Source organism: Apis florea, unplaced genomic scaffold (genome assembly GCF_048593485.1).
Source record: "Apis florea isolate Af1SG1 unplaced genomic scaffold, ASM4859348v1 contig_2293_pilon, whole genome shotgun sequence".
Lineage (NCBI taxonomy): Eukaryota > Metazoa > Arthropoda > Insecta > Hymenoptera > Apidae > Apis > Apis florea.
This window is the reverse complement of record NW_028256554.1, coordinates 3,710,425-3,724,638: the sequence shown is the minus strand read 5'-3', so window position 1 is coordinate 3,724,638 and position 14,214 is coordinate 3,710,425. Positions and strand designations below refer to the sequence as shown.

General features: G+C 41.3%; 1 protein-coding gene across 6 annotated transcripts in view; it reads right to left on the bottom strand.

Annotated features, from left to right (window-relative positions):
• Nucleotides 1-523: 523 nt before the first annotated feature.
• The window catches only part of LOC100871385 (uncharacterized), a 295,923-nt gene continuing 282,232 nt past the window's right edge, over nucleotides 524-14,214 (bottom strand). For 3 of the 6 annotated variants that reach the window (XM_003694639.4, XM_086903634.1, XM_086903635.1), the window contains 3 exons: nucleotides 14,038-14,186; nucleotides 8,927-13,939; nucleotides 7,466-8,794 (listed from right to left, as the gene is read on the bottom strand). In XM_003694639.4, coding sequence (XP_003694687.3) covers nucleotides 7,889-8,794; nucleotides 8,927-13,939; nucleotides 14,038-14,186 — 6,068 coding nt within the window. In that variant the 3' untranslated portion in view covers nucleotides 7,466-7,888. Of the gene's footprint in view, nucleotides 1,488-3,510; nucleotides 3,758-6,701; nucleotides 6,850-7,465; nucleotides 8,795-8,926; nucleotides 13,940-14,037; nucleotides 14,187-14,214 lie in introns of those variants that run through there. The other 3 variants (XM_086903631.1, XM_086903632.1, XM_086903633.1) reach the window with 3 other exon arrangements.

The following is a 14,214-nucleotide window of genomic DNA, read 5'->3' as shown; positions in this document are numbered from 1 at the left end:
TTCATTTTTTTTTCTTTTCTTTCCTTTTTTTTTTTTTTTTTTTTCGTTACTTCTATAATTCAGTCGCTTCGATCACATTCGATTGACTTTTCCGCTTCCTTCATTAACATATAATGTATTTGAACGAGAAAATTCATCGGTATCTCTAAAAACTTTCATTCCTGGTTTGATCGATGTCTATTTACAGGAGAAAAAAAAAATAAAAAATAAATGTGTGTCATCGCGAGAAAAAACGTCAAACGTATTATTTATATAATCTCTACTTTCAACTACTTTTGATTCTATCAGGGCAACCGTAAGATAATTTCTTCGAATGTTATGGATTCATCATTTTGTTGTTTTCGATAAACTGGACCACTGGATATTGATTCTGATCTCTTTTTTTTTTTTTTTCCTTCCTCTTCATCTTTGAAAGAATGATACTTATTTAGCATCCTGTAATTTCTAAAATTGAACAATTCTTATTTTACTCCAATAGAAGAAAAATGTATATACAACAATTGATTTCGCTTATATTCTACGCTTTCTTTCTTTCTTTTTTTTTTTTTATTCAACAATTTTCACTTCCGTATTGCGACTTCCGTCTTCTTTTATATTACATTATATCGGCCATCGTAAGAATTTTCAAACGTCAAAAATTCATTACATATCGATCCTCCCATTCCATATCCGCAAGATAATGTAAAATAATTTTACACAATTCTAATTATAATATACAAGTTACAATTCAACTTTACACAATTATTATCATCGCAATACAGAAGTTTGTATTGAATAACTATATATCGAATCCGAAAAATTTGAAATCTAATCTTCGTAAAGCTTTAGGAAAATTCAAAAAATCTCGATGCGTTGTGTCCCGACAAAACTGTGATCCGAAATTTCATTATCAAGAAGAATTACAAATTATCCCTTTCATCTAAAATCTGTCATCCGATTAAAAAGGATTATCCGCGATTAAAAATTTTTCCAATTAAACATTCGTTTTATCGAATACAACGCTCGAGATTTCCACGCCTTTTTTCTCTTTTTTTTTTTTTTTAAATCAGCGGAAACACCGTGTGTATATGTATGTGTTTGTGTACGTGTGCACGTGTCAGTCGAGAATTTTAAAAAACAACTTTTGTTTTTAGAGGAAGTTTTCGGTGTTTCTCGATCACAAAATTAACACGTTTGATTATCGTTCACAGATGGAACAGTGCGTCTATCATCGTGATCTAAATTGACTCGTTCGAGGATCCATCGACACGGATCACCGACACTGTTTTTGTTCAGCCGCGACAGGATTCACAGATCCGACAGACGCCTTCTTCGACGACGACCTCTTCCCATCCTGCTTCGAGGCGTTGCCGCTCTCCTTGCTTCCGCTCACCTTGTTGCACGATTTTCCACCGATCTTCTGCTCCTTGCTCGACTCCGTCACCTTGTCCAGCTCGGCCATCGCCTCCTGTATAGCGTTCTCCAGCTGCATGTTCAATTTACGACTTCTAGAAAAAGAAACGGGGCAAACGAGAAAATCGTGGGGTTAGTGGTGAGAATGAATCGGTACGAGCGTACGAACCGAATAATTTTCAAATTGAGCAAACAGCAAAGCCGCGATACGTCTAGGATGCGCTACGCAGCTACGAGACACTACTTTGCTGGTCGGCGTTAAAAAAACAGGATCGGGACAGGTGAGTCGAGTCGATGGATTAAAGGAAAAAAAAAAAAAAAAAAAAAAAAAAAGGGAACAGGAAAAGGAGAAGAAGACCCTTTATTATGCGTTGCTGGAAATAACGATTCTAACTGCGTGAGATTTGGAGAATCTTGAGTTACAGTTGAGTTATTGCGACGTTTGATATTTTTTTCCATTTTTATTTTTATTCATTTATTTTTATTCATTTCTTTCAGATTTCGATTAATCGTCGATCCAAAAAAATTTTTTAATTCAACGTATAATTGCTTTTTTTTTTTTTTCAACTGTTGATACGAGCTTGGTTCCAATCAAACAAAATATCCGGCTGTCGAATTCTGCGTAAGCGGATTTCGAGTGGCGTTATTATTAAAAGATTCTCAACCGTAAATCTGTCATGTCCATTTTTTTTTTTTTTTTTTGTTCACGTCGAATATTTTTCACGCATCGCAGACTGCTCCCGCGTCGAGAAGAATTTCATAAAATTTTACCAATACTCGTTAACCGTCGAGCAAACCGTGGAGATGAAATTTCTTTTTTTTTGCACTACGAAGAATTTACTACTGGACAAAGAAGATTTTATATATATATATATATATATATATATATATAAACAGCATATATATAGCGATATATATATATAAACTGCAATATAGCGATATATATATATAAATTATATGTATATATATATATATATATATGCAGAGTGTAGAATATAAATATAAAACGCGCAACTGCGATCAAAGAGATAGAGCGAAAGCGTTCTTAAATAAAGATTTTTCTAAAAGGAGTAATCTTGAAAGCCTTCTACTGTAAAAACGAATATCGCGAGATTAAAAAATCGCAGCTACGCAAGGGTTTGTCTTACATATTTAACAGAGACTCGATATTATTAGCTGCTGGTTTGTTAATAAATGCTTTACAAAATTGATCCACTAATTGCACATTTACTAGTTGCACAATTATAAATTATAAATTCGAGATAATTTGAAAAATCTTATCTTTTAAGAATAAGATCTATGGTTAGTTAATAATAATGGATCGATTTTATAAAACACTTATATTAATTTTATATATTTTTCTTTTTTTTTTTTCTTACGAATTTCAGGTATACGAAGGATAAACGACAACGAAATTACGAAACAGGATCCTGTTATTTATCTTCAGTTGTAAAAAATCTCGATCGTGTTACAGATATTGGTGGCATGGTTTTAAAAATAATTCGCAATATTTTATTGACAGAAAAGGAAAAACGGATTTGTAAAAAATATTATTTAGTATTTTCGCTAATCCTTCGAACAGAATCGTTAAATTTTTCAAATCAGCGGATTTTTTAATTTCTCCCGCGCAGCGGACATGAATTAAATAAATTTAAAAAAGTTCTAATCTTTTTTTACGTACAAAGTTTTCATCCCCTTACTTCATCCTTCCATTTTAACCATTCAAAACTTTGATTTCCAAACAAAATTATCAAGAAGAAAAAAAAAACATAACGAATCTTTCGTAATAATAAAAATTCGTAAAACACAAAAATTCCAAGACCGTAGATCAGGGTAAGTAAAAAAAATAAGGTCATGCAACGACACGAGTGTCTATACATCACACAAAAGAAAAAAAAAAAAAAAGATTCACACGATAAAACCATCGAAACCGCTCTAAAAATCGCTTGAACAAAAAAAAAAAAAAAAAAAAAGAAAAAAAATATTGGAAAACAGGTTCACGAACCGATCAGGTTCCGTAAATCGTGATCGTTCATCCCCTCGATACCCTTCGTCCCAAAGAGGGCTCGACAATCAATTTTCTGATAAATCCCCCCCTAACGAGGTGGTGCGACTCACTTCCTAAACTTTTTTCGCGCACGGTGGTGCGCCTCGAGGCCTTCGGAGAGGGACTTGAGAGCCTTGACCTCGACCTGGCTCCGACCGCCCCCGCCCCCGTACCAACGGACCCACACCGTCATGGTGCCCGGTGGGCCCAAAGACTCGACCTTGCCCGGCCACGCCGGACTTCCTCTTGCGGCGCCCCATACTAGCTCACCCACTTCCAGTTTCCTCTGGCTCTTCTCCTCCGACTTTGCCTCGGCTACTAAAGGGTTTTGAAACAAGGCACACGCTGTTTTTTCTCTTTCTCGGTTTTCTCTACTATTTTACTCTCTCTCTCTCTCCCTCTCTTTCTCTCTTTTTTTTTTCTTTGCACTCACAATATTTGTTTTAGTTTCGCTCTGTTTCACGCTACCTCTCTTAGCCACCAGAAGGTGATGTGTCTCGATCGAACGCGGTGTATGTGGTGAGACCAAACTTGTTTCGGGAAAGCAGTCGACGAGCAATCGTGGGATCGTGAGTTTCGAAGAATGTATATTTTTTCGACGATGAGTTATTGTATCGTTATGCAGAGATCGAAAAATGATTTTTTTTTAAATTATTGGAATAATCTGTGAAGCTGAATCTGATCGAGAAATTTCGTAGAGGTTTTGTGATCTAGTGATCCCTAGGAATAATCCTAGGGATTACTAGAAGTATTTAAGCATTGAACGAAAGAATAATTATGTACATTAAATTCTGAAATCCTTTCAGGCGATTAATTTCAGAAAAATTGAGCAATTTCCACGACACGATCCCGCGAGTTTCGTCCCGGTTAAAAAAAATTGTGTGTTAATTTCGATCAATATAAGTGCATGACGCATAACAGCGGAAATGAGTATGCTCTTTAGTGCGTGCCTTACGAATGGGATTATTATTCATAATAATAAAAAAATCTCCTGTATTGATATCACTACATCTGTGTCTGTAGAGTTGTTTTTTTTTTTTTTTTTTTTTTTTTTTTTTTACGTTTCTTTGAAAAGTGTGCTTGTTGCTCGCGCGTGTGCTCGTTAAAAAATGATTAGTAGCTTCATTCAAAAATGGTGGTAAGGCAAGATCAGTGGCAGAATGAGGTATAATGTCGAATGGTTCGAGCACATGCAATGACTTCTCGTCCAATCTTCTCACTGTCTTCAAACTTTCAACGGTTCGAGAAGAAATTCCTAAAAATGCAACCCACGCGTTTTCTCTTTCTCTTTTCACGCTTCGAATGTTACACGGATCTTCCACGCCATTTCCCAATACTCGAATACAGCTCTCTATTCGTGACTTGATCGTAAAACGACGAATTCCATGAAATGCGTCGTTGGACAATAATTTTTCGTTATTTTCCACATGTTCGAACAGCGTGTACGCCACGAATCGTAAATTTCAGACATTCGTTTTGAAACCGCGAATTACGAAAGTGATAAAGCCTCAGATTTACGTGACAAATTTTCGCGCGCGTGTATATATATATACATAAATACATATATATATGTATGTATATATATATATATATATATATATATATATATATGTATGTGTATTCAACAAAGTTCTCTTAGTTTGGCACGGCCAGGGCGAAAACGACATTTCCCTCCCCAAGATTATGCACATGCGACACGAGATATGTGTGTATATGCGTGTGTATTTGTGTGAGGATGATTATGTACAAGAAGAAGATGGCCGCAACGAATAAAACCGGTGAGCCACACCCGCGCAGTAAATGAACATATAATGTATAATGACTGAAGCCCCTTTGGCCCCCTCAATGGTTTCGTGATCGTTGAGCTGAACGATGAATATTAACAAACCTTGACAGCCAATTAGTAGAACAAATGGAAAAAAAAAAGACAAAAGAAACAAAAAAAGGAATTGTAGGATCGTTCGAAACGAATCGTTCGGATGATAATTATTTACAATTTATTAATTATTCAACCGGCATTATCTTTTCCGTAGCAAAGCATCGAGTCTCTTGGGATATTTTTTACGGACAAAAATGTTTAGTATTGACACCACTTACCTGCTTCGAGTTTCTTGTGATTAAATTCTCTCTTTTTTTTCTTTCTTAATTTTTGTAATTTCCCGGTCAGAATGATAAATCGATGAAAAATTTGGCGGGAAAAAAATTGTTGTTCGAAAAGGAATATTTTTCGTATCTTTTTTTTTTTTTTTTTTTTTCTTTATTATATATGCGTGAAAAATGTGAAAAATGAAAAATGATGCTCTTTAAGGAATGAAAATACTCCTTTTCTCGATCGCATGAATATAAAATAAGTTTTGCATTAACGTTTTATAAATAAATCTCGAAAATAAAATAAAATACGCGTGAAAATAAAATTTTTTCTTCGGCCATTCGTATTAGTTTCGGTGATGAATAAATCTTGGACATCGCTTAAGAAGCTTTATCAAGGCACAATGTAACGAGCGATAATCGATCGTGCCACTACTCATGCAGCATACAAAAGCAAGAACACAAACACAAGCTGTACACACAAATATGAGCTAACGTATGATTACGTAATAAAAAAGAAACATGCATTGTTCAAAAATACGAGGTAGCATGAAGGAACATTAGAGTGCAGACACGAGTATCTCTAAATAAAATATTAAATCTTTAATTAACATCTTTGGGTCCCGGGTCAAGAATTGTCAAGAGTGTTGAATAATTTATAGTCGAGTATAATAAAATTAAATAACTTAACTTCGAATCTAATCTCATCACAGTCACCTCATCAAGACCCAACGACATCAATTAAAGTTGAACGATCGAAAATGTTAGAGCCAGAAGCATTCTTAATATTAACGATCATTTCATAGTAATCATCGACAAGCAATGTGAAATTTTGATCGGACAAATAATAAATTTCGTTTAAAATTGCCATGCATCTCGAATTTTTCTCTATTACTTGTCAATGTTCGATACTGCTATCGGATACCACTTTGATAAAATAACTTTCGTAATAAACTTTCTCTGTACGAAGTATGTGAATAAAGTACGAAATAAATAATCATTTCTAACAAAATCAAACAAATGTAACAAATATAATTATATTTCTCGCATTCTTCATTATCAAAGTTTCAATTATCAAAATGTGGTTCGAGAGCTATTATATATATATAATATATATACGAGAGCTATAACTAAATATTACGATTAATATCTAAGAATACCATACAATACTGACCATCTTGGTCTTCATGCAGGGTAGAATGCATGGAATGGATGGAGTCCAGCTTTCGCTTGATTCCGCGGCCGAGGGCATGTTCCCTGCCCTCGCACCTCACTGTGCTCACCACACCTTCGGCTTGCTTCAACGTCTCTGACGTATAGATCTGTCAAATACAACTCGATCAACTCAGGCACAAGCCTACCAAGTCACATGCTAATATCATTTCAATCTATCGTCCGCCAAATCGTTCGTTTCTTTTCGATTAAACCCTTATCTCTCTCTCTCTCTCTCTCTCTCTCTCTCTCTCTCTCTCTCTCTCTCTCTCTCTCTCTCTCTCTCTCTTTTCTCCGGCAAGATTCTCATCATTCTTTCGACCGAGCGTGAGAAACATAAGTGAACAGAGAACGGTTATATGAAATAAAAGAAAAAAAAAAAAAAAAAAAAAAGAGAGAACAAACTACACGAAAAGAAAATTTTAAAAGAATTGGAATGACACTCGTATGAAAATGATTTTAGACAGATGAGAGTTCAAAGTGTGCTACTGTTTATAGAAAACTTACGTTTTCTACGCTATAAATGGCCGAATTATAAATATATGGCACGTTCAAAATTTTCATTCGTCGAGGCATGCAAACGAGAAATGATACCAAGGTGACAAAATCCAAACTCTGATTACGCATGCTCATTGCAAGGTATTTTTTTTTTTCTTTCCTTTGCAATTGAATATTATTTAGGAATAATGTAATGTCAGATAATTTCTATCAAGAGATCGATATTGTTTAGCAAAAATTTATTTTTTCTCTCTATTTGCCATTATAAAGAATCGTGTTTAATTTTTTTCTTTTTTTCTTTTTTTTCAATGTTTTTCTTAAAAATTCGTTAACACACGTTTGTTCATACAAGTTACATTATTGCAATTTACGTTTTCTTTTTTTCTTTTTTAAATAATAATTCCAAAGAAAACCGAGCTGAGAGGGCATCGAGAGCTCGGCCCACGGGAAGGTATTATTATTCTGCGCGTAAAAAAAAAAAAAACTCAATAACGTTTTTTAAATACAAACTAATTACAAACTTAATAGATATCGATCAGAAACGCGTAATCGTGCCCTTTGCGAAAAGGGGAATGCCACAGAAAATGTAAGTATAGTTAATTTAAAATGTACAAAACTAATCGAATCGACTCGTACGAAAGAAAGATGTGCTCAATCCTCGGACGATGAGTCAGTGTCCTCACCATCGTCACCCTCTTGCGCATACACGAATTGATTGTAAATGTATGGATTGATATAGGCCTGCTTATTGGGCGAGTAGTTCACGACAGCAATGCTATTAGGATCAGACCTATAATTGTACAAATGAGGATAAAGTCCTGAGGGCGCGGCGATACCGATATTTACAAATTTCTGATAACTCTCGCAATTGTCCGGGCAATAAGGTATACCGAGGCTTTGACCCTCCAAATGCTTATCCGTGGAATTTTGATGGATATCGTCGTGTTGGCCCGCAACGCGTTGCGAATTTTGTTGCGGATCGTTCTGTTCGGGCACGGCGCAAGATTTCGTCACGAATTTTTGAGACAACATGGAAGAGCAATGCGCATGGTCTGGCACTAAAGTTTGCTGTCGATAAACGTTCGTATTGGGAACATATTGCTGATTGTGATAGAGGATCGGCTGATAATGACCGTGACCTACGACCGGCAATGTATTTACTTCCACCTCTCTATAAGAGAAGTCGGCCATATTATCTTTAGTGGCGCTTGCTAGCTGATCTTCGGAGGGGGATTGGTCCATTGTGTCTGAATATATGGAATGATTTGGTGATGATGTGTCCATATGCTCCTGTGAGTCAGCGTATGTGTTTTCATCATGTGTCGTATCGGCCGGCTGGTGCATGTCTGTTAGAGTTAGATGACGGTTGACCTGATCTACTTGGGTACCAACCTGGATCCCAGTAGTAACCGTCGACTCCACGTACGTTTTTCCATGGAGACCCGGTTGACTAAGCGTGATCTCTTTCGTCGTGATACCCTGAATCCTCCAATCTTCAGACGCCACTGGAACGTCGCCCGAGTCCGGTTCGCTACTCGACACGCAATGAACCATCGGCTGGAAACGCAAATTTAATCGTATAATCGATCATTTCATCGAATGGAATTAAAAATACTTTTCCTTTTCGAGACAACGTACATAATCAATAACAATTAATTAATTTAAGAATCGAACGATTCGCAATATTACCGTGGACGACGAATGATGTCTAGCTGTGATCGGTGGTGCAGGTGAGGCCGCTCCGTGCGTCGTAGTGTCCACAGCGGGACTGTTCGACCTTTGGCTATTTCCCGGGCTGTGGGTGGTAGTGTCAGGCGGTGATCCTTGCCTCATCATAGCCGACTGAGCCATATTCGCTTGATTCCCAGCTGTCTGGGTGGACACCGAGTGTCTTGCCATCAAAGGACTGTGTTGATCGCTCTGTTGACCTGTTTTCTCGACCACGGTCGTGCTGCTGCTCGCAAGAACGTACTGCTGTTGTTCAACGTTTTGCTCCGAGGAGGGCGAATTCACGCTACTTTTAGGAGAAGTGGGCGCCTTTCCTTGAATCATTCCAGAACTCAAGATGTACGATTGATTGTGATCGATATTTAAGGAAGGATCGACCGTGGTTCCGTTAGAAGCCGCAGCTTGAAAATTAGGTATCTGATTGTTAGATACCATGGTCGTCTGTTGCTGGACGATCGTGGTGTTCTGTTGAACGAACGTCGTGTTCTGTTGATTGGGGGCCGACGAAACGGCGATATTTTGCGCGGTCCCGCAAGGTACCATCAACGTCTGCCCGTTCATCTGTATGAATTCCTGCTGGCCCTGCATGTTTGTCGGTCGTACCTGCGATGCGTTGAAAGTCACTTGCTGATTCGGGCTCACGTTCGCCACTATCGGGCTCAATTGATTCCCAAACGACGTGGTTCCATTCACCAAAAATTGTCCGCTGTTCGGCGAGAGGAATTGGGCGCCAGGGCTGTGCTGTTGAATTATCTTCCCTCCGGTGGCTTGCGGCGCCCGAATCACCATTCCAGCAGGACCAGCTGCCAGAATGCTCTGACTCGGATTGAATATTCCGCTGTGGCTCTGAACCGGGGTCAACACGTTCTGACCGTTCACGTTCTGGATCTGCAGCTGCATACCGATATTTCCCGTGTCCTGGAGCAAGGTAGCCGTCCCATCCGCGGACATCACCATACTCCCTATACCAGGTACGATGAACTGTTGTATGGTGGGGAAATTTTGCACCATACCAGCAGCGCCGTTCAACAAATTCACCGGTTGCAGAAGATTTATTTGCTGAGCCGGTTGGGGATTCGTGATGATTTGTTGAGCGTTGAACTGCGCCGACGTTGCGCCAGCCTGCCCGTTCATCACCAACTGAGCCGGGGCTCCACCCTTTCCAGGAACGATGGTCAACGCTTGCAACATCGGCCCGCCTATGCTCTGAGTTTGGAAGTTCTGCTGCGCGAAGTTCGACTGCGATTGCATCAGCATGCCCGCGTTCTGTTGGGACGAGGCGATGTGCAACATCGAGGCCACTGTTTGCGGATTCGCCTTTCGTTTCTTGTACGCCTTCTTCTTGCTCATTGCCGATTCGGGAGAGAGTAACGCCGGTTGCCGGTTCACCATTCCTTGATTCGCGCTCACGCTCCTCGCAACGTCCTGATTCGCGTCCAGGATCGACTGAGCATTCTGTATCACGTTCCCGGTTGCGACCGTTAGATGCGGTATCTGAACGTTTTGGCCTATGCTGTCCATCGTCATGACACCGGGTTGGATAAGGACAGGGGTTTGTATAGTGTTGACGAGCACCGTTGGTTGCCCGATAACTTGCTGCGCAACGCCCACAGCTGGGATCACTTGACTAACAGCTCCCGTCACGCTGGTCACCATAGGGGACACCGACAAAGGTGGCATAGAGTTCGAGTTGGAAATGATTTTCGGAGGCGGCGGTGCCATGACACCGTTGATTCCCGACCCCGTGCTAGCCATTATTAGTTGGCCGCCGTTCGACACTAGTATGTGTCCAGGAGGTAGAGTGGATCCGGCAGGATGTTTCAGTATCCCGCCGGACGTGAGAACGTTGTGAACTTGCACGTTGGATTGAGGATGCTGTTGAGTCGGTTGCTGTTGTTGTTGCTGCTGCTGTTGCTGCTGTTGTTGTTGATTCTGCGGTTGCGCTGGTGAATTGGTACTGGCCTGAGGTACTTGTATGCTACTCACGACGCTCTGAACCATCTCCAACGGCGACTTCGAGACGCTTATCGCTATCGACGCTTGACTATTCGGAAGGGACGAGGTCGTGGGAACGACGGTGGTCGGTACATTCGTCAAGGTCGTCGAGGACGCTTGATGCTGAGGTTTGTTCGAAAGTATATCGGGTATGGCTGGATTCGGTATTCCAGAAGGCGTGTTTATCGACACAGTGGCGGTATTCGCTCTTCCAGCCAGCACAGAGGTGATGGTGTTACTGCTAACTGTATGACCACTCGCCATCGTGGTTATCACCGACGACGTACCCGCGAAATGATTGATCGGCACTCTCGAGACGGCGTTTACGGTATGGGGATGGGGCTGATAACCGTCCAAGGACGACTGCCTGGTTGTCTGCCTCTTCGCCATCTGGGACGACATACCGTCCGTAGCGGAACTTGATGTTTGCGACGAGGGCGTGCTAGAAGGAACTACAACGTTTGAACTCGTTGCGGCGGAGCAAGGCGTTTCCGCGCGTTGCTCTTGCCCAACGCTGCTCATCGAGGATTGCGAGGGTTGTTGAGCCTGGGGCGTTAACGGTTGAGATGGCACCTGACCAGAGGAAGTAGAATGCGAATGAGGTGTAGGCGGTTGCGAGTAACTATGGGGCGTCGACGGTTGAGACGAAATGAGACTTTGAGGCGTGGCCGGCTGCGATATACCGGGTGTCGACGAAGCTGGCGTGTCCGAATTCGCTGGACTGTTGGTGCCGATAGGCGAGCCATGGCTGGTGCTCACGGTACCACCTTGGATCGGCCTCGAGTCGGCTTGCTGTTGATTGTTCTGATACTGTTCACCGAACGTTGACGACGTGACAGGATCCTCCCGTTGATCTGAATGCATCAGGTACTGGCGTTGCATTTGTTGTTTGTATTGATCCTGAACGTAGGATTGAGTATCGGCACTGGTAACGCAACCTTGGCAAGGGCTACTCTCCGAATCTGTTCCACCACCACCGCTCGAAGTCGGCGTCATGCTACTGTGCACGACCACAGGCGAGGTGGCGTGATTCTTCACCGAATTGAAGGTCGACGTGCTGGTAGGGCTAGTGCCGGAGGAAGGCTTTGGTTGTGGAAGATAATTGTTGTTGGGCAAATGCGATCCGTGACTCGTTTGCGGTGGTTTCGAATTATTAGTCATTCCCACTTGGGAACTACTGACACCGGTTTGCCTCGATATCGTGCTGTTCAACAACGCGGTCTGCTGTGCCAGGTAACCGCTCGGATCTTCGAGGAACGAGGGACCGCTGCTGTTAACGGTCGATCCTATTTGATTGTTGTTCTGCTGTTGATTTTTCTCGTTGAACTCGTCGATCGGACTCGAAGCCGATTGATCGAGACTGTTACTTCGAACGTCCGTCACGCTGTGCTGTCGTTGTTTCTTCACGATTATCTTGCCAGACTTGGCCTTCTTTCGCGCCACTTCGTCGGTCCAAGTGGACGCTTGTGGAATGTGATGATGCAGGGGTGGGACACGATCGAACGAGTTGCACGTGATGTTCTGGACCGTGACGAGAGAAGGTTGATGAGAGGCCGAAGCTGACCGATTTTGCTGCCAAGGTGGTGTCCTCGAGTTGAAATGCACGTTACCGGGTTGGCCCGGGTTTGGTCCCATTCCAGACTGTGCCTCGACACCGTGATTGGTATTCGGGCTCCTTCCCGCTACGTTCGATAAAGCGTATTGTTGCTGATGTTTCACATCTACGACAGTCCCTTTCGAACCGTCGAAATTTCTCACAGGATATTGAACTTGATTCTGAGTATACATTCGTTGCATATTTTCGTGCGAATTATTCGACAAGTTTCCATTTTGTACGACATGGTGCCGTTGTACCGCGTGATTGTGCAACAAAAGTTGTTGTTGCTGCTGCTGTTGTTGCTGTTGTTGCTGCTGCTGTTGCTGTTGTTGTTGCATCTGTTTCGCGTTCATTTCCTCATCCGTCACGGAAGGCGTACGATTCAATCTATTCTGCATGTCAGCGGTATTCATTACAGAACCAGAAGTTTGTTGTTGCATCACATCCAACGAATGGTGATTCAACTGTTGATTAGGATACTGAGGTTGCACGCACACCTGAGGTACTTGTTGATGCTGATGCTGTTGCTGTTGTTGTAACTGTTGTATCTGCATTTGAAAATGATCCGCCGATGCCTGCATCACATGTTGATTAGGTTGATGCTGCTGCGTTTGCTGCTGCAATTGATGTTGATGAATTTGGTGCAACTGCGGATGAAGAGTAGCCTGACCCGTCACTTGCGAGGATTGCATGTGATGCGCGTAATTCTCCGACGAATGTTGAGGATAATTGCCCGATTGGTCAACTTCTTGAGTCAGGTGCGATTGTTGTTGTTGTTGTTGTTGTTGCTGCTGCTGCTGTTGCTGCTGCATTTTGTGTTTTTGCATTTGTTGCATGTGCAATTGCTGTTGTTGCTGTTGCTGTTGATTCAAATGTTCCTGTTGCTGCATTATGTGTAACGGTTGCTGATTCAATTGATTGAGATAATGGGGAGCTTGTTGTTGCGTTAATTGATTCACAACCGTATTTTGATGTTGCTGCTCGTGTTGCTGTAAAATTTGCATGTGTTGCATCTGCTGATGATGAGACATCAACTGTTGCGGTGGTTGCTGTTGTTGCTGTTGCTGCTGGGACATGTGCTGTTGCATAAGTTGTTGCTGTTGCTGTTGCTGTTGTTGCTGTAATATAAGCTGTTGATGCTGTTGTTGCAGCAGTTGTTGCTGCTGTTGACTCATGTTGTTGAAATTAGTGCCCTGCTGATTCATTATCAGCGAATTTCCCATTAACATCCCGGACATATTATGCTGACCTAACCTTTGCTGAGGATTTCTGGTTGCACAGCCGTTAATATCTTGAGTTTGCGAAGGTGAATTCAGCGTCTGATGACAGATTTGTTGGTTGCTCTGTTGAACTTGCAAATTGGGTATCGCGATTGGCCATACCTAAAAATATCAACAATATTCGTATGTAACAATTTTCGTCGTAATTGCAAAAAAAATATATATCGATATAATTATCTCTTATCAATTTTGTCGATTACCTGCGATCCATTTGGCACTGGCGATCCTTGCACCCCAGCTGCCGTAACAATAGCTCTTTCACGTTGTGCCATAAGTTGCGAGACAGAGACTCCGGAGAAAATGTTTCCTATCCCCCCTATTTTCCTTTTCTTTTTCTTGTTAAGACCATCTGTGAAACGAAAAACAAAACTGATGAT